At 35.5% G+C, this 23,749-nt stretch overlaps 1 protein-coding gene and 1 pseudogene across 5 annotated transcripts in view; both read left to right on the top strand.

The window, feature by feature from the left end:
• Positions 1-23,749, top strand: part of Tenm1 (teneurin transmembrane protein 1) — an 811,210-nt gene that overhangs the window by 473,290 nt on the left and 314,171 nt on the right. For all 5 annotated transcript variants that reach the window (XM_021153953.2, XM_029473265.1, XM_029473263.1 and 2 more), the window contains one exon: positions 9,045-9,283. In XM_021153953.2, coding sequence (XP_021009612.1) covers positions 9,045-9,283 — 239 coding nt within the window. The remainder of the gene's footprint in view (positions 1-9,044; positions 9,284-23,749) is intronic.
• On the top strand, positions 14,925-20,249 carry LOC110287009 (annotated as a pseudogene).

The raw sequence follows: 23,749 nt of genomic DNA, 5'->3' as shown, positions 1-23,749 counted from the left end.
ATATATATATATATATATATATATATATATATATATATATCAAATATATACTGCAAATACATACTAGCAAAATATGTGTATATATTTGATACATATATCAAATATGTATATATATCAAATCAAATATATAGTACAAATATATACTGTATATATATATATATATGTATATGTATATATACACACACACACATACACACGTGCGCGCGTGCACACACACACACACACACACACACACACATAATTCAGGGCTGACCAGTTATACTTCTTTGAGGTGGGAAGAAACTATTTCTCCTGTTTTCAGCCTTCCTCTAGTCGGTAGTTCTTTGTCTACACTTTAGACCCTGTAAGACTTCCTCTAAAGCTTTAGGATGACTACTGATGCTGCCCTTGTTCAGGTCTTGTTTAGACAGCCATAGTTTTAATGTGTCAGAGGTAAAGCTTCTCTGTGGTATCTGATAAACACCAGGAAAGCATTGTAAAAGGAGCAAAGGCATCCTGCAAACCAGTGTGTTAATGTTTTCTTATATGCCTCTGAATATAAGAGACCTTAAAGCTGGAATATGCTTCCTGTGTTCAGCTGATATGTAATCAGGGAAATATTAACATTCAAGACAGATATTTCTTCTTACAGAAAAATTCATCTGAAAAAGACCATAATACTAATGAAGTTCACAGAATATTGCCATTTGAGAATGGATTATTAGCTCAGATTTAGACTTCACAAAATTAAGAATTCTATAAGAATACAGAAACATTGGTAAGAACTACTTAAAATTATAAATGATTCAAGAACAGGAGTTTCTCAATATTTGGCAGGTGAAATTTGCGGGGGACATGTGAACAGAGGCTATCTGAATATTTGGAATTAAGAATAAGAAACAAAAATGAAATCCTCCTCGATATAACTATTAGTAGAGAAATAAAATTATTTACCCCACTTTATTTTCAAATTTATAACACTAATAAGGTCAAGAAAAATTTATATAATTACCTTTCATGAGTATTTATTCTACGTTGGAGTAAGGGAAAACAGAGTACTGAGATGGAAACACCTTTCCACAGTCAGTTCTAGATATTTTCTCAGCAGAGAAAAAATGGTGCTGACTCAAAATACTGTTTTCTTTTCTTTTTATGTGTTTTTTGATCCATTAGATTGAATACATATTTCTCCAAAGACAGTTAACAAAAGCCCAAAATAAATGTGGAAAGATGTACAATCACAAAACTGCAGGTAAAAACCACATTAATAAGACTATAATCAAAACAGAAGCTCAAGGACTGGAAAAATGGCTCAGTCTTAAGAGCACTTGCTGCTCTTCCAGGGAACCAAACCCCACAGAAGGCAGCTCACACCTACCCATCTGTAACCCTAGTTCTAGGAGTTGAGAAGTGCTCTTTTGACCTCTGCAAGCACCAGACATATGCATGGTGCCTGTACACACATATAGCCAAAACAAACTCACACATAAAGTAAAATAAGTAAACCTAAAATAAAAACCACAATAATAAACATTGAAAAGATAATAATAAACATGTGAAAAATTGAAAACTTTCTACACTGTCAGTGGGATTTAAAAATATAAGCTTCTATGGAAAAGTGATATTGAAGTGTCTCAGAAAAATAAAAGAAAAAAATATGTAGTATATGGTCCTATGATGCTTCCTTTAGGTGTGTATTCAAGTCAACTAAAACCAGACATTAAAGAGATGCTAGATCTCTTGTTTTCAGAGAATGATTTCCAAATAGCCAAAAGAGAAAAATACCCTAAATATTGATGAGAGTGATCAGATAAAAAAATGTGATTTATACATACAGAGGAATATTATTTGACCTTAAAAAGAAGGACATGCTGTCACATGCTGTAAAATAAACGAATCTTAAAGAAGTCATGCTAACTGAAATGATTCAGTCATGAAAATATTAATACTATATATTTTCTTAATAGTAAAGTAGTCAAAATCACAGAAATAAAAAGGGAATAATGGGTGCTGGGGAAAAGAGTTGTTTAATTGGCAAATAATGTTTCAGATTTTAGAGGAAAGTGATTCTAGAAATTTCTCACAAAGTACTTAACACTACATAATTTGAAAAGTTTAAGATGGCAAATTTATGTCATATTATTTAGATTTTTTATAACCAAACTACATTTAATAACTTTAAAAATAGGTAACTAAATCTCACTATCCCATCCAATTGTAATTTAGGTCTACTCATAATGTTTTAAACCAACTTCACTTTCACTAGAAGCAAGGGGAACCTGTTTCTCTGGGAAAAAGAAATGATGCAAATGCTTATAGCTATAGTAATACAGGCTTTGATGTGTCTCATAAGAATGTTTACAAGATATAAAAGAGGAAAACTATTGATTATTTATGTATCTGTTGTTTAAAAGCTGTAGATTTTTGCGTATTTCCTGTAGAATTTTAAGTGCGATATTAAATCACATTATTTAATGTTAACAGATACCTTCAGAATTATGTAGTATAAGGGCTTAAAAGAGTTCATTTTCACCCTTTTATAGATGATTTTAAAATCCATACAGGAGCATTTATGATACTCCCATTTACCACTACTGGGTCTCATCAGTCTTGAAGATTTTTTTTCCAATTTCCTTATGTTCCAATTTCCTTTGGTAATATCTTACTTTCCTTTTTAAAATTTGAACTTGAATATTAAAACAGATGCAAAAAGAAGCAGTACTTACACGTAAACTCTTGAACTGCATTTTCATCATTTGCTCTGTGGCAGAAAAGAAACCCAATTGTATGAAATTGATAACAACATTTCAGTATATCCTCGGGACCTGAGGGGAAAAGCAATGTGTGTAGACAGATGATCTGATTTTATGAGCACATAGCTGAAGTCGAGCACTGTGCATTTGTCTTTATGCTCCTACTTTTTTTCAAGGACTATGAAAACACATTAGGTACCAGATTCACTTTCCACAATGACCTGCAAAGCTAATGACAGTACACACTATTTATATTGCTGTTTCTCAGGATACACATCACAGTATAGATTGCTTTTAGCACAGACACTTAGGCTGGGCTTGTTAATAAGAAAACAAGAAACTTAGTATACAAACGTATTTTATTATCTACTCTCACTGAGGACTGTGATTTGGATTCCACTCAAACATGAATTAGTTTAAATGCTGCTCTGCTGTGACTGTTGAATTTATTCATTAAGATGTAATATTTTACTTATGAAACTACGTTTGGAAATTCTTTAGTGTACATCAGATGAAATTACAGTGCTCAGGGATATTGATTATTGCTTGTAATTGCCATAATAATAGCCAACAATTCTTTCTCTTTCTTCTACCTCTTAATGATATACCAAACTAAATCAATATCTAGCATATTGGGCCACTTACATTGTCTTCAAAATCCAATTGTTGTTCTTCATAAATATGCGAAAGATTGAGGAATTTTTATCTTCAAACATTAGGTAAAAAGGTCTCTACTCCTGGGTTTCCCCTTTAGCTCATAAAAGTATGTCAGAAAGATGCTATATAGGATTAGTTATATGTCTGTGACACTTTATCACCTCAAAATACTCACAGGGTAGAGGTCAGAGGCTAGTAAGGCTGCATTGCTCATAAATTGCGATATTTCTTACTCACTAGTAAATGTAATGACCAATGAGGAAACTTCTGGCTGGAAGATGTCTCCGAGCATTGAGGAAATCTGCATCTTTAAGTCTAAGTTTATTTAAATACCTAAAAGAAGTACAATTACATGAAACCAAAACAATGGTATGGGTCACTTATCCAATAAAATATATTTTCTCTTATTGCTATTTATATACCATGTCTCCATTATTTCATTATTGAGATAAATTAGATGCCTTTTAGAAACAGCAAAACTTATTTTATCTCCTGAAGGGTAGCTTGCCCTGGGATATTTGCCTATTCTCCCAAAATAAGCAGTCTTTAAAAGAGGCTATAAGAACATATGGCATACAAAAGAGGGCTTGAGAGATGGCTTAGAGAATAGAGTACTTGTCATGAAAGTAGAGCTACAAGAACTTGGATCATAAGTATCTTAGATGGACTTTCTATTGTTGTGCTAAAATACTATTATGAAGAAGCAACTTGGAGATAAGAGGGTTTGTTTCATTTTATACTTCCACCTCATAGTCCATTATTGAGAGAAGTCAGAGCAAGAACTGAGTCAGAAGCATAGATGAATGTTTGTTACTGGCTTGCACACCACAGCTTGCACATCCTGCTTTCTTATACCTTCCAAGACCACCAGCCCAGGGTTGATACTGCCCAGAATGGTCTGGTAACTTCCATACCCATCATTAATTAAGAAACTTCTGTATAGACTTCCCTCTAGCCCAATCTTATGGAGGCATTTTCTTAATTGTGTCTCCCTCTTCTTAGATGACTCTATTTTGTATCATGGTGAAAACAAAAAACAAAAAACAAAAAACAAAAAAAAACAAAACAAAATAAAAACAGCAAAATTGACACCTGGTCAACTTGACACAGAAACATGCTGCTTATTAATCCATGGCCTTTCTTTCCTATTCATCTCTAAGATCTCATGTTAATATCAATATCAAAGTATAAATCATTCCAAAGACCAAGTCTTTAAAAAAATTCAGTGTCTTTAAAATATCCAAATACTTTAAAATATCCTGTCTCTCTAAAACCCCAAACATTCTCTACAAGTTCAAAGTCTCTCAAGTGTGAACTCCTAGAAAATCAAAATCCAAGTTACATACTTTCTTGTTTCAGGAGGTGGGAGGTATTAACCAGGGCAAAATCAAAGTCCAATAGTGTAAACTTCAGTGTCACATATCAGGAAATCATGGTCTTCTAGGCCCCAAGAGGATTCATTTCTCCATTCCGCTGTTGGCAGCACACACAGCTTGTTGGAGGCTCAGGCCAGCTCCACTCCACACTGTCCTTGGCAGTCATCCCGTGATATTGGCATTTCTGATATGCTGGGGTCTTCATGAAAACTGAGACTTCACCTTCACCAATGGCCTCTCAGAGCCAAGCTCCAGCTGCTTTCCATAACCATTTCATGCCTTCAAAACCAGCACACTCTAGGAAGTGTACACAATACCTGGTTCAGTTGCCAGCACAGGATACAGCTTTGGCCAACTCTAGACTACAGCTACCATTTGCTGACCCTGGGGAAACACTTGCAGAGAAAATGGTGATGGTATCTTAATCGCAGCATTTTCTTATGACCCAGCTGCCAAGCATCAATTGTTCCTGCAAAACAAATTTTTCACTTTAGTAGTTGTAGTCTCTTGTTAATCATAGCCAATTCTTCAGCTCCAGCAGACCAGAATCTCAGAGTATTATTAAAAATAGCACATTAAAGGTCCTGAAAGAATCTTTTCTTGCATCTGAAACCCCATAAGACAGGCTTATGTTATGTGCATTGCTCAAAAAAATCTTCCCTTCCAAGAACCCACAGTCAAGAATCTACTGAGCTCTGAGTATCCAATGTCTTTTTCAGCCTAAAGTTCAAATGCTACCACAATCCTCCTCAAAATGCATGACTATACCTTTCAGGGCAATAATTCCCAGTCTGGTATGAATTTTTGTCTTAACTAAGGTTTCTATTGCTGAGCTAAAACACCATGACCAAATGCACCTTTGACCTTATACTCTTATTAGTGAGTGAGCTCAAAGTAAAATCTGAGGTAGAAACCAAAGTGGAATCCCTGAAGGAAAACAGTTACTGCTTATTCCCCTTGGCTTGTCCATCATGCTTTCTTATACCATCTAGGACCACCAGTGCAGAGTAGATTAGTCACTTCCATATCCATCATCAATCAAAATATCCCATAGACTTGTCTACAGGACAGTATGATGGAGGCAATTCCTTAACTGAGCCTCCCTCTTTCCAGATGATATTTCAGTTTGTGTCAAGTTAACAAAAGAACCAAGCAGCACAAAGACATACAAAAGAAAATACATACATTGTGTAACACGGTTTGAACATATAGTGTTTCTTTATTGAGTCAGTTAACATAGGTCATTAAACCATGATGCTTCTTTAATGAGGATTATTGTCACTGATAACATCAGACAATGGAAAATACTAAGTGGGGAAGATCTAATACTAGTTTCATTCACAACATTAACTAGCTGTTACTTAAGTCACTTTAATTCTTTAGGTCCTAGTCATTGTCATTGAAAAATGAGGGCATTGAGCTACTAGATGATTTATAAGGAAGTTCCTTCCCATTTTCTGACTCTATAGGTGCCATTCTCATATTCTTCTCATTAAGCCAAAGGGAGAAATAATAAAGCTCCATTGAAAGTCTACAAAATGTGCTGCTTCTGGACTTTAACAGACCAACATTAAAATCTTAATATTTTTCAGGAGCTGCATAAACCTAGTACACTTATTGTATGATAGAAGTGGCTCCAGACTTCAAAATTGTACATCACCAATTATTGGTAATGAAACCATGGACCAAGTTTCTGCTTCTCTTTGTTTTGTTTTCTCATCTGCAAAATGGATATAAACATTAATAAGCTTGTTAGGAATATAAAGTGGTAATAATACTTTATGTTAGTTTTATAAAAATAATCAGTTATCACTTGTACTCAATTTTTGTCATCTGTAGAGTAAGATAATAGTGTCAATCTCACACACATACAAAGATCAGACTAATACATTTACAAAAATTAACTTGGGAACTGACCTCTTTAGATAAAGAGGAGACTAGAAAATTTACGTGTCTCTAGCTGCATATGTATCAGAAGATGGCCTAGTTGGCCATCAGTGGAAAGAGAGGCCCATTGGTCTTGCAAACTTTATATGCCTCAGCATAGGGGAACACCAGGGCCAAGAAGTGGGAGTGGGAGGGTGGGGGAGTGGGTGGGGGAGCGTGTGGGGGACTTTTGAGATAGCATTGGAAATGCAAATGAAATAAATACCTACATAAAATAAAATAAAATATATATAAAAAAAGAAAAAACAAAAAACAAAAACTAGCCAGCACAGGTGGGTCATCTATATGTGGCTTACATCTGAATGGTTAGAAGGACAGTTCATTATGTTGAGGAATGAGTTTTGTAACATACATTGTTTCTTCTTGGGACTGGCTATGTGTCATGACACGAGTCATAGCCTGGGGAAAAAAAAAAAGAAAATTTACCAAATACCAACCTTTTAATTTTAGCTATAAAGTTGACATGAGATCAAGAACATTTTTCATTAATAAAATATCCATACTTTCTAAAAGTAAATTACATATTTTCTATGAATAGCATACCTTTTTATTTTAAAAAAATGATATTTTGCATTTTGAAGCCTGGCTTCTTTTCCTTAGTACTATATGTAAATGCTTTTCTTAGTGAATAAATATGTTGATAGCACAAGTTGTAATGCCTGTGAATCATGTGCTTTTAAAATTACTTAATGAAATACCAATTATTAGGGATATGAGTAGGTCATTTTGTATATTATAAATATCACTTTAATGAATATACTTTAAAATAAATTGTCATAAACATCATTTCATGAGAAAAAAACTTCTACAAGCATAATTATTATGTAAGCAAATATATATTTAAAATATCTTGGTATGGAATGTTAAATTGCCCTCTAGAAGGACACAAGACTCTCAATATCATCCAGAAACCCAGCTTTCTAGAAGAAAACAGTTAACCTACATGATACTCAAGCAAAATTCCCTATTGTCAACCTTTTTCATCAACCGGCATGTAGAGCACATGTTTCTTTGCCTTTCAATGTGGAATCTAGAAATGAAACTTATGCATTTGGGTGAAACTTATGCATTTGGGCATATGTTGCAAGGTGATGTTGACTTATAACTTACTGAGAGGTTATGTAATTCAACACCAGAATGTGCTTTGTTTTGCAGTGCATTTTACTGCCATAGAAGGCACCATAGAGTGCTTAAGATTCAGCACTTTGAAGCCTGGATAGCCTCTATGCTGATTCTAAGTCTGTCACTTGGGTGACGAGTGAAACAAGCTGTTTAATCTATGTTTGCCTTCTCATTCTTAAATATTCAATGAGGAAGATAACATAGCCTGCTTCACACAAATAAAAAATGAATGCAAGCCAGCTGGGTGGTGGTGCACACCTTTAATCCCAGCACTTGGGAGGCAGAGGCAGGTGGATTTCTGAGTTCGAGGCCAGCCTGTTCTACGAAGTGAGTTCCAGGATAGCCAGGTCTATACAGAGCAACCCTGTCTCGAAACCTCCCCCCCCAAAAAAGAAAAGAAAAAACAAGAAAAGAAAAAACAAGAAAAAAAATGAATGCAGTAATGAATACACAATAGAACACATGGCACTTAGTATCTACTAAGGGTAGATTATGGGGACTAAATACATATATTTGTTTTTCTCAAGTCCTTACTTATGAATATATCACTATTAATTATGAAGATCCAGTTATAATAATAATGAGCAACCTGTGATCATCCTATAAAGAATATAATATAATAAAACCATTAGTCCACTTGTTTGAAGTTTCATACTACGCATAATGAATGTATGGTGATAAAGTATACAGATGAATTTGTCTCTGGGAATGGAGGTAGAAATTTCCTTCAAAAAAATAAGTGAGAATCTCTGGAGTTATGAAACTGTTCTATATTTTGATAGGGGCTGTGCTGCATGACTGATCACATTTATCAAATCTCAGCAAAGATAACACTGATATCTAGAATGTTCTAATTAGCAAAATGTGATGGTACAAGTCAGTCAGCTCTTCAGAATCATGATTAATAAATGAGAAAAGCATTGTGAATACCAAATCTGGAAGAGCAACATTTACTTGTCAGCAAGAAAGGAAGGAAGGAAAGGAGGGAGTGAGGGGGACAGAGTGACACAGAAGATGAGGAGGAAGAGAAAGAAATGGCATAGATACCAAAGAAAATTCCGCTAACTGAATTACCTGAAAATGTTGTCTCGCCATTTTTTTGTCTCATGAGTTTTGCCATAGCATGGTAGTTCAAAATCAGTAATGTTTGTGGGATTGTAACAATTTGCTCTGGTATTTATAGGAAAACTTTTCTGTTTCTCCCTATTAGGCATTTCCTGTTCAAACATGGATCTGGTTCTTCTGCTATCTTCAGTGCAGCCAGTCAGAACTACCCTCTGACATCTAATACTGTCTACTCACCACCACCGAGGCCGCTGCCTCGAAGCACCTTTTCCCGACCTGCCTTCACTTTTAACAAACCATACAGATGCTGCAATTGGAAGTGCACAGCCTTGAGCGCCACTGCAATCACAGTGACTTTGGCCTTGTTACTAGCCTATGTAATTGGTAAGCCCTTTATTCTATGTGTCAGCTTTCTTTTTTAACCTACCTGTTTTGTTTGCAGTGGGGTAGGAATTCACTCTCAATATTGTGATGCACAAATTTGTAGCATAGTTAACTGCTGTACTAACAAACGGATTTCTAGTTAGGCTTTTTTTTTTTTTCATCCCTAACCTTAAGTACTGTTGTTGGTGTGGAAAGAGTACACTTTGAGAAGAAATATTTGTAGTACTAACACAATCTTATTGATTGTGGTTACTGTAGTTAGCCATGTTCCTTTCAATTAAATAGTTGTTATAGTTTTTCTCATTAAAAGTCATAAGTACTAATCTACAATAGCTTCTTAAATCACAGGTGCATAGGAATAGGGCTACTGAATCCTCAGGTACTAATTTCATTAAAGAAATATTTATTTAAGAACTTTCATAAAATTTAGTGCATAATGTCTTCCCAAAGATTCACAGAAAACAAACCATACAACCTTATTTTCACAACAAAGTTGGAAAGTGTATGGTTCTTGAGCTTGGGAGGGTAATTGAATATAGCCTTTTAAGAGGAAAATGTTGTTCTTCAGTCACTCTGATTAAAGTCACCCACACTTAATAGAAAATTGTATTGACTTTTCTGGATGACATTTTATTTTGACTGAATATTAATTTCTGTGCTTCGGTGGTTCTGCCAGTTTAAAATGTAAATATGTGCTTTTTGAAAACCTTATTCCAAGAATAGATTGGGGATCCTGATGAAAACAATCTATCTAGGTATATTATTAACAACTTTTTTTCAGGTTTAACCTGAAATTTCATTTCCCAACTGAAGCAGACTTAGTCACTAAGATATAACAAATATGATTCTGAGAAGTGAAGAAAAAGATTTAAATTTTCTCATAACTGTAAATAACAAAGCATGCTTGGTTAGTCCCTATTTTTCAAAATGTTAACAGATCCAAGAATTCCCATATACAGTTTTTCTAGGAGCTATAATACAAGAGGATGAAAGCAAATAAACAGATAACTTTTGAAGAACTATTACTATTATGCCAGCAATAAAGAGACATGGCCTTTGATGGCCTCCATGATTCTTGCTTAGAAATTCCCATCAAGCAATTTATATTCTATTAAACATGGATATTTTCCTGTGTCATAAATATTTCTTGCATATCATGTTTCACTCAATGCTTGCATTGTATATTTATTTAGTTTACAATGACCTTTAATGAGAAATACTTTTGTTGAGATGGAAGGATAAGGACGAATTGCAATTCTAATAAATTTTATCATGAACTCATTCACAATAAGAAATAGGGATCAGAAAGTTGACTTATCATGAAGAGACATAAGAGTTAAATGCCCTGAACCCATCTTATTGGAGGAGAGAACTTTACCCTACAAGTTGTCCTATGACCTTCACATACATAACATGACATGTGTGTCCACACACAAACACAGTAAATAAGTGTTCAAAAGAAATACAAATAATGAGTAATCTGAGATGTTCCAGTACCATAAAGACCCTTCAACATGTTATTGCTGAATTATGAAATCAACTTGGTATTATATGTGTTAGTTTCTATTCACTTTATTATAGGAAAGTAATGGTTTTACATGTAAGATAGAACCCTTAGTACAAATAAATTCAGATCATATGAGAATGTTTTAATGACAAGTTCACATTATGTTTAAGCCTATATTTCTATTTAAATTTATATGATATAAGATTTCATACTTATGTCAGAAATTTCATTATATAATCTTAGACTCAGTGGTCTACCTTTTTAATTCTCTTAGTAGTTATTTCAGGGAGTGATATTTTATATAGAATATGATTTTAACATAACAGACGGTAACAGCCTACAATAGTTATGAGCATAGATTTTAAATTTTCTGCTACTTACTATACCTCTTGCCACGAGTGAATAATTTAATCTGTTCAGACCTCTATTTACTAATGGATTATGAGGAGACATAAATGAATGAATAAAAATGAAATTAATCAAAACAGGAAATATATGAAGGAAGACATTATAATGGTAAAATAATAATACAATTCTAATTTTCACTTGTTATTTTTGTTCCTGGGTCCAAAGAGTTAAGCATATTGCTCATTGTTCATTTATGTTTAATGACAGGGCAAACTCATAAAACATGTTTTTTTTTTTAATATTAGCCTTCACTTTCTTTTTAGCATACAAGTAAATATTCTAGTTTACTAAATGAACTGGCCTGACTGTTTTAAACTTTAAATAGATGTACCATGTTATGTCTTACAATGGTGAGTAAAACTAAATAGTTTGATTGGTTAAGAGGTATCTTTTGAAAATATTTACTGTGATGATTTCTAATTTTATCCAAAATGCTAACCTCATACAGTGAATGGGTTCAAAAGAAGATTTCTTACAGTGAATGCTGTGACTTTCTTCTTGACCTTCGATAAATTAGGGAATGCATCTGCCTAAAGTTGGCTGTTATATAGCTCAATGGTGACATGCTTGCCTAGCATGCTTGAGACCTTAGGTTCAAAACCAAGTACAAAAAAAGAAAACCTGTCTTCCTGGATTTATCTTATTACTGCCCTAATGCTGACCATCTCAGGAAAGTATCGTAAGAATTCATAAACACACATTCAGGTGAAAGATGCCACATAAGAACTATATTATATAAGATGATTTTTAAATGGCTTTCTGTGGTTGGAATAAAACACTATTATACTTCAAAATATGAAACCATTTCACCCTCCACTCTTTTGGGGCCTGTAAGAGTTGTCTTTTTTTTCAATCCCTTTTGCATTTGCTGTATAACACAAGAAAATCTTTCACTGAAACTATTACTGCTTTCTGTTTCCCGTGCAAATTCCTTTCTGCTATTTCATTTTCCTCTATTATCCATTATACATAACCTTTACATACTAATGACTGTATGCTGGGTTGCCCTCAATCCACCAGGGAAAATCACATCAATATCAATGGGACATCAATAGGTGTTCTGTGCATAATGCCTCTGTAAGTGGTCATTGGAAAGCAGTAGAAATCGAGGATGTGAAAAGCCAGAGTTGAGGTGTTCAGCCAAGCAGCTACAGCCTCACATCTACCCACTATACCTTTTAAGTCAGCAAGAAAATAATTCCTTTGAATAAGTTTTGAAGTCTTAAAATTTGGTAGAGAGAGCTATGGAGAGCTACTGATTATATGAAGATATCATGGAAAGGTTATTGTCAGGACTTTCTCATAAATCTGAAATATTTTCCATCTGAATCAAAAAAATATGTCCTCATGCTTCATCCTCTCTGATATTGTGGCATGAGTGATGTATCAGTGCCAGTCAGAAGCACATTTGCTTGAATTTACAAATAAGCCATATGAAGTAGTAGTCAGGAAGACAGATGACCATATGCAAGGCATCAAGAGAAGGCGAGGTTAAGGTACTACATCAATGGCTTGAAGGGCACAAACACGGCTTCTCTGCAATCTTTGATGTTTTGATCAAATTTCTACGGAGTCAGCAATTTCAATAAGCAGGAATAGAAACTCACAGGCAATAGGAAATCATGAATACATTGTAACAGGGGTCAAATGGGCTGCTGCATTGAACAAATCGAGGGAAAAAATTCAAGCTTTCAGACCCAGTATCATCAGTTAATGACATGTATGATTCTTTTGATTTTGCCATGAAATAGTAATTACTTGTACCACCTTTAAGAGATTCAGCTAGTGTTCAAACTATAGATATTAAAATATTAAAATCTATAAATGATGGCATGACACACTATATAGCCCAATATGTAATGTTAATCAGATGGATATTAGCAATATAGAATTAGAAAAGGGTAAACTCTTCAGTTTGTTTCTGTGAACTATATTTATGAATAAAAACCATTCTAGAGAGTCAAAGACCTACTTCATATTTTTCTCCACAGCAGAATTTGAGTAACACCTTATTTTTGTGCTTTCTTTTGCCTCCTTTGTACTTGCCCAAATTGCCCTAATTTCTATGACTATCATTATGGTGCAATAAGAACATAAGTCATGGATAGTGAGATGTGATCCTTTGCCCACAATTTGTGGACCCAAATTTCTATACCTCACTAGAAGGAAACAATTAGATGGGACATGGAATGTCCTGGTTTTGTAAAAATTCAAGATCATCTATTGTTTTAATGTAGAAAATTAAAAATGGAGAAAATTTCCCATGAAATTTAAACATAAAATGACCCTTCACATAGTATTTTTAAATATCTTATTTTTACCAAAATCATTGATATATCTGCTTATCTTAAAAAAATGAAATGTGGATAATACATCCATAAGGATTTCCTTTATAATTGAATCATAGCATGCAAAACACCCATGATAATGCTTAGAAGTTCTACATAAAGGTTGGTGTTTACTATTAGTGGAGTTGAACTAATATGAGCATTATTAATTTGAACTGAGGTTAGTATAATGAAGATTAATTTACCCTAACCTAACATGACCTTGTTTTCATTCTTTCTTTCCTAAGTCTTCTAAAACATTGTCTGAATAACTGTCACACAGGAATAATTTTATTCATGTATTTGTGTGTTTGTGTATATTTGTGGTCATGTTTGTGTCTGCATGTGTGTAAAGTGCATGTTAAGTAGAAATTATTTCACATGGAAGGATACCTACTCACCCTACTAAGTACTTCATAGACTAAAGAAAAGCTTAAAATTGGACTCTGTGACACAGATAAGCACCCAGCAGAGGGCATAATAAAAGAGGTTTGGAGAGTAGTTTGGAAATTTAGAAATTTTATGGGCTTAAGAAACTTTACTATGGCAAAAGTCAATTAGGGTAAATTCAGATGAAATATTTCTCAAGAAATATATGGATTTCAAAGAATTTCTCCACATCTATATATACACACAAATACACACACACGTGACATGTGGATATTTTTAGACTTATATCACATATGTTGCTAAGCTATCATTCTCTGAAATGAATGATAATGAACTATATTAGAGCAATGGTTTTAAACCAATGACATGCTAAGGCATTTTATACTCCTGAAATGGGACTACATTTTCATATAGAGCATCCAGAATTGGAAGGGCTAACATAGCCAAGAAAATATCAGATTTATTACAGTGACCACTAAGAGGTGGTATCTTACAGTGTGAGCTTAGCCATTTGGGCTTCTGCTCTACTCCTTCTATAGAATGGTGAATATATGTGTGTATCAGAAAAGACAAATATATAAGAATACCTGAAACAGCAGTAAAAATAAAGGATACAGGAGTCCTATAGGAAGTAAGGGTGATGAATAGAAGCAGATCATGAGAGCAATTAGTCCAAAAGCAAATGAGAATTTAGAGGTTTGTAGTTAAGGCAAGAATGCTATTTTAGTAGATTTACACTAGAAAAATCACCTAATGACCCTACTAAAGTTGGGTTTAGCAGACAAGATGAAAGTTGAGGTCATGAAGACAAATAGAAGAGTGCAGTATTAATGCATGTCAATCATAGTGAGAGCATAAACTTCTGGGAGTAAAGAGAGTGGCACTAAGAAGTATTTAGAAGATAAAACATATTTAACATATGTGAGGGAAAATCTGGATTAGATTAGGTTGTAATGCTTTTATAACACCAAGATAAAACATGGAAGGAAGATATAAAAGATAAATACAAATGATCATAAAAGACTATCATAAAAAATGTACCAATAAATTGAATAACATAGAAGAAACAGGTAAGTCCCTTGATAAGTACAACCTACCAGTACTGAGTTATGAATCACAGAATATCTTAACAGACCAGTGCCAAATATGAAGGCTGTGTTACTAGTAATCTCTCAACAAAGTGGAGCAGAAGACAAAGTAGCTTTATGGCTAAACTCTACAAATATTTGAAGAAGAAATAGAATGGAGTCTTCTTACAACATTTAAAAATTTATGAGGAAAAATGCTTAGACTTCCACTCCAGTCCAGCATCATGCTACTACCAAAGCCAAGCACTGAAACTAAAAAGGAAAGAAACGTTATTAATGGGGAAAGGCAGATGAAAATCATATTGAAGCATCCACATACTCCAATTAAATTGCTGCTATCTCAAAGACTGGAGATAACAAGTACTTGTGAGGATGTAGGAAATAAGAAACTTTCACATTGTTAAACGGAATGTAAGTTACTACAACCACTATGGAAATTGATGTAAAGAGATCTCAAAACCCTGAAAAGTGGCATCTACTTCCACTATTCCGGGGTATGTACTAGAAGAAATCAATTGGTAAGTCCTGGATACCAGGAAAACAAGAGGCTCCCAGGACCCAACAGGGATGAGATTAGCTGAAATGCCCAACAAAAGGGAGCGAGAATCTGTAGAGATCATATCCATAGGTTAAGCAAGGTCCCTAGTTGCAGAGAGGGGCCAGCCACCCATCTCCAAAATCTTAGCCCAGAATTGTTCCTGTTTAAAGGAAATACAGGGACAAATGTGGAGCAGAGCCTGAAGGAAAAGCCATCCAGAGGCTGCCCCAACTGGGGATACATACTATATTCAGACACCAAACCCAGACATTAATGTTGACGCCAAGAATTGCCTACTGATAGGAGCCTGATACAGCTGTCTCAGAAGCTTTGCCAGAGCCTGACATATACAGATGTGGATGCTTGCAGCCAATCATTGGCCTGAACAAGAGGATCCCAATAGAGGACTTAGGGAAAGGTCTGAAGGAGCTGACGGGGTTTTCAACCCCATTGGAAGAACAACAATATCAACCAACCAGATGCCCCAGATCTCCCAGGGACTAAACCACTGACCAAAGAGTACATAGGGAGGGACCCGTGGCTCCAGTTGCATATGTAGCAGGGGATAGTCTTGTTGGGCATCGATGGGAAGAGAGGACCTTGGTCCTGTGAAGGCTTGATGCCCCAGTGTAGGGGAATGCCAGGGTTGTGAGGTAGGAATGGTTGGGTGGGTGATGGAGCACCCTCACAGAAGCAGGTGGAGGGGGTGAGATAGGGGGTTTGTGGAGGGGAAACTAGGAAAGGGGATAATATTTGAAATGTAAATAAATAAAATATCCAATAAATAAAGAAATATTTGTTCCATTCTGACTGAATGGATAAAATGTTACATGTAGAAAATGAAGTGCTATTCAGCCATAAAAAGAAGAAATTATAATTTTTTTTGCAACAAATGAATGATCCTAGAGAATATTTTACTAAGCAAAATAAGAAATACTCAGAAAGATGCATATGTCATGGACTCATTCATGTGGAATATTGAGTGGTATCAAAAGAATAAACTGTGGAATGAAGAGAAGATTGCAGATATGTTGTTCACAGTATACAAAATTTTGAGAGTATGATAGGAGTAATACATTTGGCAAGATTATGCCACAAATTTAAAAACACTTTGTACGCATGAAATATGCAAATGTGCCAACCCATCACCACAGAAAAAAATAAATGTCTGAGATAATGTATATGCTAAGTAGCCACATTGAGTAATTTTGGGGGGACAATCATAATGTACACCATAAAAATTTCTATCCTCTTTTTTTCTTAAAAAAGACATTGTAAAGAAGAAAGAACTTTCAGGATAAAAAGAGATATGGCTATAAAGACACCTAGTATATTATTTATCCACTACTGAATAATTGGAAACTCCTACTTTAAGAGATGCCAAGATACTAGGAGAAGAATAAGAGGTAAAAGAAGATGAAATCTGGTGCTCCAGGGAACACTGATATTCCAGAGGGCTTAAAAGTGAATCTGATAAGTTAACTAAGAAGAAGTTACCTGAAAGATTGCAAGAAAGCCATTAGAATTACAATTCTCCATAGGTGGTCTGAGGATCACCAGAGAGCCTCAGGATCTCTATCAGGATTCCTGTCAGGAATTCATAAACTAAAGTCATTTTCATTGTGATAAAATCAAGTATTTATCCTTTTCAACACAATTCTCTCAGTAGACAGTGTCATTTTCCAGAATCCATCTGACATGTAACACTGCAAAAGTTCAGGGAGAAATGGATATGGCGGTGTAACTTTCTTTTATAAGCAAGTCATTAATGATTTTCAAATGTGCAGAGCAATTGCAGTCTTCTCATTAATTGTATGAATTTAAAAAAATATATTTATTTACTTTACATCTCAATCACAGCTTTTCCTCCCTCCTCTCCTTCCAGTCTATCCCTCTCATCCCCCTCCCCATTCTCCCCTTCTATTCTTTGAAGAAAAACAGAAAGCCTCTCATGGATAACAATCCTCCTTGGCATATCAATTTTCAGTAGGAATAGATGCATCCTCTCTAACTGAGCCCAGGCAAGGTAGCCCAGTTAGGGGAAAGTGAGTCCAAAGGCAGGCAACAAAGTTAGAGACAGCCCCTGCTCCAGCTGTTAATGGTCCAACATGAAAGCCAAGCTGCACATCTGTTACATATATGTAGAGGGCCTATGTTCCTACAATGCTTGCTCTTTGGTTAATGGTTCAGTCTCTGTGAGTCCCTATGGACCTAGGTTAAATTATTCTGTAGATCTTCTTGTGCTATCCTTGACCCATCTTGCTCCTTCAATCCTTTTTCCGGCTCTTCCACGAGAATCCCCTAGCCCTAACTCATGTTTGGCTGCGGATCTCTGCATTCATTTGTGTCAGCTACTGGGTGAAGCCTCTGAGAGGACAGTTATGATAGTTTCCTGTCTGCAAGTATAGGAGAATATCATTAATAGTGTCAGTTGTGGGCTCTTTCTTTCTCATGCAATGGGTCTCAGTCTGTTCCTTCTTTATCCTTGCACATCTGGTAAGCAGGGTATTTGTGGTTCCAAGGTTTTATGGCTGAGTTATTGTACCCCTCCCACCATTATAAGTCTTGCCTGGTTACAGAAGGTTGCCATTTCAGGTTCTATATTCCCTATTGCTATGAGTCTTAGCTAAGGTCACCCTCATAGGTTCTTGAGAGTTTCTCTTGTTTCTAGTTCATTCAAAAGATGCCCCCACCACCAATTCCAGTTCACTCTCTACATTCTTTATGAGTTTTATAAAAATTTAATTATCATAAAGTATGACCTTTATGTTAAATGTAATGGTTTATACTTATTGTTCAATAAGTCAATAAACACTTTCAAATTATCAGTGACTCTAACTGTGTCTAATACAGTAAACATCAACAGACATAATACATCAGGGAAAGGTCCTTAGCATTTTCAGTAAGTTATTGCTTAAAATTGAGCCAAAATTGCTTCTGACACTAAAATATTTGTAAAAGGCCATAGTAAATAAAAGAAGTTCCAAAGGTGTGATTAAAGGACTGGATTATTTCTTAGTGTTTGTACCAATATAGAGAGGATTACACAACAAATACAAGAAGAAGAAAGGCGTAATGATATGATAAATGTTGGTGATAACGTTTTTTAAGCAATCAGACTAAAGGCAAGCTTAGTGGGGGAGTAACATACAAAAAGAGGACTATATCAGAGTCTTAGATATAAAACTTGAGGTGCCATATGTGGTTACCCAATTTATTTTAGACTTAATTAAAACACTTTCCATATGATTCACTTGTTTTGTTAAGGAATGCACTTTGACTACATATAACTTCACAATGTAGTCTTTCTTGAATGCATCGTTAAATATTGTTATATTGATGTACACAGAGCAGTTAAATAATAATACTACCTGCAAATCCATATCACAGTATAGATTGTAAAGAATTTTTCTCTTGGTTCCTTCATTTCTGTCTATAGGACAATAATGAATAAGTTAAGAGGATGCCAGATGACCCCCTTCTGATTAAAATCTCATCAGAGTCTTGCCAATCTAGTTATTGCAAACATTATAAGACATGTTGTAGCTGACTTTTAAAGAAATTGACTACCATGAGAGTTCCTAATGATTGGCTTTACAGTTGCCAGATACTGGTTTGAATGTGATAAGAGGAAAATTTAACTGCTAGCAAATGCATGTAACTTTGTACTTTGTAAAGAACATTTGATTCTATTTCATTTCTTTCTCATAAAGGGAACCTGGTGTTCAAATCAAATAATCCAGACACTACAGGTTAGCATATGTGCATAGAACCCAGAAGGTAAAAGTTAAACTAGTTGTATATCTGCCAGAAACCAATACAAAGGTAGTTTGGACAGCAAGCATTCTGTGCTGCCGTACAACCTGTTTCCGAAGACATATACTCTACACAGCAATAGTCTTATGTTTTGTCAAATCAAGTAGCTTATCTGTTGTTGTTGCAGACAGGGCTCTTATTCCAGTTTTTTGCTTACTTCATTTAAGGAATAATCTAGATTCTCTTTAATCTTGGAAGTTAGATTTTCATTAAACATACATATTAGCATTCAAATAACAACAGTAACATAGTTTTGTTTCTGTACACAATATATCCGAAAATACTTTACAGAATTAAGTCATAAAAATGTTGGGATTAGGTCAAACAATATCAAACAGAAAAACATAGAAAGGATTTTTTTTTACTCAAAGGAGGAAACCAAATTAATATTTTTACAATGTATAAAAAGTAGGTGATGGAGAGATGCCAACTGTCAAGAAACTAGAGTCACTTTCTGACTCTTTCTAGGAGCACAAGATATGAAGTTGAGGACATGGTGGGTCATCTAGAATGAAATTCCAGATTTCCCTGGGTCTTCCAGTAGGAGTTGTGATCAACTGTGCTGACAATACAGGAACCAAAAACATATGTATAATCTCTGTGAAGGAAATCAAGGGATGCCTGAACAGACTTCCTACTGCTGGTGTGGGCAACATGGTGATGTTAAGAAAGTCAAACCAGAAGTAAGAAAAAAGATACATCCAGCAGTGGTAATTTGACAACAAAAGTTACATTGAAGAAAAGATAAGGTGTTTCTTTGATTTGAAAATGATGCAAGGGTCACAGTAAACAATAAAGGTGACATGAAAGATTCTGCTATCACAGGTCCAGTTGCAAAGGAGTGTGCAGACTTATGGCAAGTATTGCATCCAATGCAGACAGAATTGCATGATTCTCCAGTTTATTTGTAAAATAAATTCATTAAAAAGTGTTTGCTTTATACACAAGCTGCTCTGAGCCCCCTGGCACATATGTTGAAGAAGACTGCTTTGTCTGGCGTCAGTGGAAGAGGATGAGCCTAATCCTGTAGAGACTTGATGCCTTAGGAAAGGGAGATGTGGTGGAGGGGTGTTGGAGGGTGGGAAGGGGAAGCACACACTCAGAGGTGAAGGGTAGGGGGATGGGTGAAGAACTCTGGGAGGAGGGACCAGGTTGGAGAGACAACATTTGGGATGTAAAGAAAGTAAAATAATTAATTTTTTTTAAATATGCACAGCCTATTGACAGAAAACATAAAAAAATAGTCTTTGCTCAAAAAAAAGAAGGAAGGAAGGAAGAAAGGAAGGAAGGAAGGAAGGAAGGAAGGAAGGAAGGAAGGAAGGAAGGAAGGAAGGAAGGAAGGATGCTGTCCTACTGTTCACAGGCAGGGAACTGGTCATAAGCTACCCCTGAAGATAACAAAATCTGCTGATACTCCAGGCCACTTTATACTACAGTCATATAGTGTTTTCATATGAAATACTTCCATTACTTTTTAAAATATTTATATATATGTATTTATATTAGTACATTGTAGCTGTCTTCAGAAACACCAGAAGAGGTCATCAGATGGTTGTGAGCTACCATGTGGTTGATGGGAACTGAAATCAGGACCTCTGACAGAACAGTTAGTACTCATAACCACTGAGCCATGTCTCCAATCCCCTCACCCCCCATTACTTTTAATATAATGTAAATGGTGTCTGTAAGGTTGTTACTGTGTATTGCTTAGAGATCATAAGAAAAAAAATCTTTATATATTTAAAACAATTAATATTCTTTTGAAGACTTTTCTACCCATAGTTACTTAAATCCACAGATACCAAACCTATAGATAAGGAGGTTTAGCTAGGACTGTACTAGAAATGAATATAGAAATATTTAAATACATTGGCTTTTATTTAAAAGGAGACAGTGTCCTACTTCTACATACAAGATCCTCAGGAATGAAATGCTTTGAAGCTGTCAAAGAGTTTGTGAATTTTCCCACTAACTGGCATGGAGTCAAATCAAGTCTTTAACTTATTTTTTTTTTTTTTTTTTTTTTTTTTTGGTTTTTACGAGACAGGGTTTCTCTGTATAGCCCTGGCTGTCCTGGAGCTCACTTTGTAGACCAGGCTGGCCTCGAACTCAGAAATCCGCCTGCCTCTGCCTCCCGAGTGCTGGGATTAAAGGCGTGCGCCACCACACACACACACACACACACACACACACACACACACACACACGTACATAATCAAGGTGTGGCCTCAGAAAGTTTAAGTAAGAAACTTGCCAGTTGCTTTTTGAACCTAATTGGATCATTTGTTACTTTGGGTGTTTAGTTTTAATACTGGGAGCAATACAGTAAAGCATTTCATGTTCGTGGTATTTCTTTAGGGTATAGTAACACTTGCATAAACATTAAAATGTAGGATATTGTAGAGATAGCATTCATTAAGGTTTACTAGCATATGAGGTTGTGGGAGTATCTGGAAGCCAAATGGAACAAATGGATTCTTTCTTTGTCGAGCCTAAAATACAGGCTGTTTCAAGACTGAACAAAACCCAAACAAATCCCTCGTTTCGTTGCTTTCTCTTTCTATCTTTTGTACATTTTTAGTTTGCTTTCCCTCTCCAAGGCTTTCCTGTGGATTAGTCAGCATAAACACCTCATAGCTGAAAGGCAAAACCTTATTCTTCAAATCAATGAAATAGTAAGTATAAAAAAAACATCAGCATCTAATGAGATAATCATGTGGATTTTTTCTTTGAGTTTGTTTATATAGTAGATTACATTGATAGACTTACTTATATTGAACTATCCCTTCATCCCTGGATGAATGGTGAATGATTGTTTTGATGTGTTCTTGGATTCAGTTAGCAAAAAATTTATTGAGTATTTTTTCATCAATATTCATAAGGGAAATCTAAGATTGCACATGGAGGGACCTATGGCTCCAGCCGCATATGTATCAGAGGATGGCCTTATCTGACATCAATGGGAGGGAAGGCCCTTGGTCCTGTGGAGGCTCAATGCCCCAGTGTAGGGGAATGCCAGGGTAGTGAGGTGGGAGTGGGTGGGTGGGGAGCATCCTCCTGGAGGCAAGGGAAGGAGGGAAGGGATAGGGGACTTGCAGAGGGGAAACCAGGAAGGGAGAGAACATTTGAAATGTAAACGAATAAAATAACCAATAAAAAAACCCATCAGTGAAGAAGCAATAAGGACTGAATTGTTAACTGAAATTTAAAAACTGATAAAATGAAAAAAAATCCAATGCTAGGGATATCCATTTTCCTAAAAATCAAAAAACCATAACTAATCATTAGCATACATGAAAAGCTGAATAATATAGTCCTGTTTAATAAATAATTACAGTATACATGTGTTTTGTGATTTGAATAATTAGAGAAAATACTTAGATTGATCCCAGACTATCTTAGTAGCAATACTGCTAATGAGACTGATGTAATGCTTTGTTATTTCAGCCTGTTAGCTCTCTTCCATCCAGGACTAAAGCCCATGATCTCATTTGCCTTTTATGTCCCACCCCTCTTCCTGTCAAATGAAATTCAGACTGAGAGCTAATGAACAGAAAAGGTGCTGAATTTTGTACAATTATGTCAAAAATGTTTGAAGTTAAGACAAAAATGTTACAATAATATGGTTTATATACAGATTTTGGTTTCTGTATTTGCCAGTCACTATTCAGGAATTTTTCCCCTGTGCCCATATATTCAAGGCTTTTCCCCACTTTCTCCTCTATAAATTTCAGTGTTTCTGGGTTTTTTTGAATTTTTTATTAGATATTTTCTTTATTTACATTTCAAACACTATCCCAAAAGTCCCCTATACCCCTCCCCACCCTTCTCCCCTACCCACTCACTCCCACTTCTTGGCCATGGCGTTCCCCTGTACTGGGGCATATAAAGTTTGCTAGACAAATGGACCGACTAGGCCATCTTCTGCGACGTATGCAGCTAGAGACACGAGCTCTGGAGGTACTGATTAGTTCATATTGTTGTTCCACCTATAGGGTTGCAGACCTCTTCAGCTCTTGGGTAATTTCTCCAGCTCCTAAATTGGGGGACCCTGTGTCCCATCATATAGATGACTGTGAGCATCCACTTCTGTATTTGCCAGGAACTGGCAAAGCCTCACAGGAGACAGCTATATCAGGGTCCTTTCAGCAAAATCTTGCTGGCATATGCAATAGTGTCTGCATTTGGTGGCTGATTATGGAATGGACCCCCAGGTGGGGCAGTCTATGGATGGTCCATCCTTTCATCTTAGCTCCAAACTTTGTCTCTGCAACTCCTTCCATCAATAATTTATTCCCTATTCTAGGGAGGAATGAAGTATCCACGCGTTGGTCTTCCCTCTTGATTTTCTTGTGTTTTGGAAGTTGTATCTTGGGTATTCTAGGTTTCTGG

Source organism: Mus caroli, chromosome X (assembly GCF_900094665.2).
Source record: "Mus caroli chromosome X, CAROLI_EIJ_v1.1, whole genome shotgun sequence".
Taxonomy (NCBI): Eukaryota; Metazoa; Chordata; class Mammalia; order Rodentia; family Muridae; genus Mus; species Mus caroli.
This window is presented reverse-complemented; position numbering and strand designations above follow the sequence as displayed.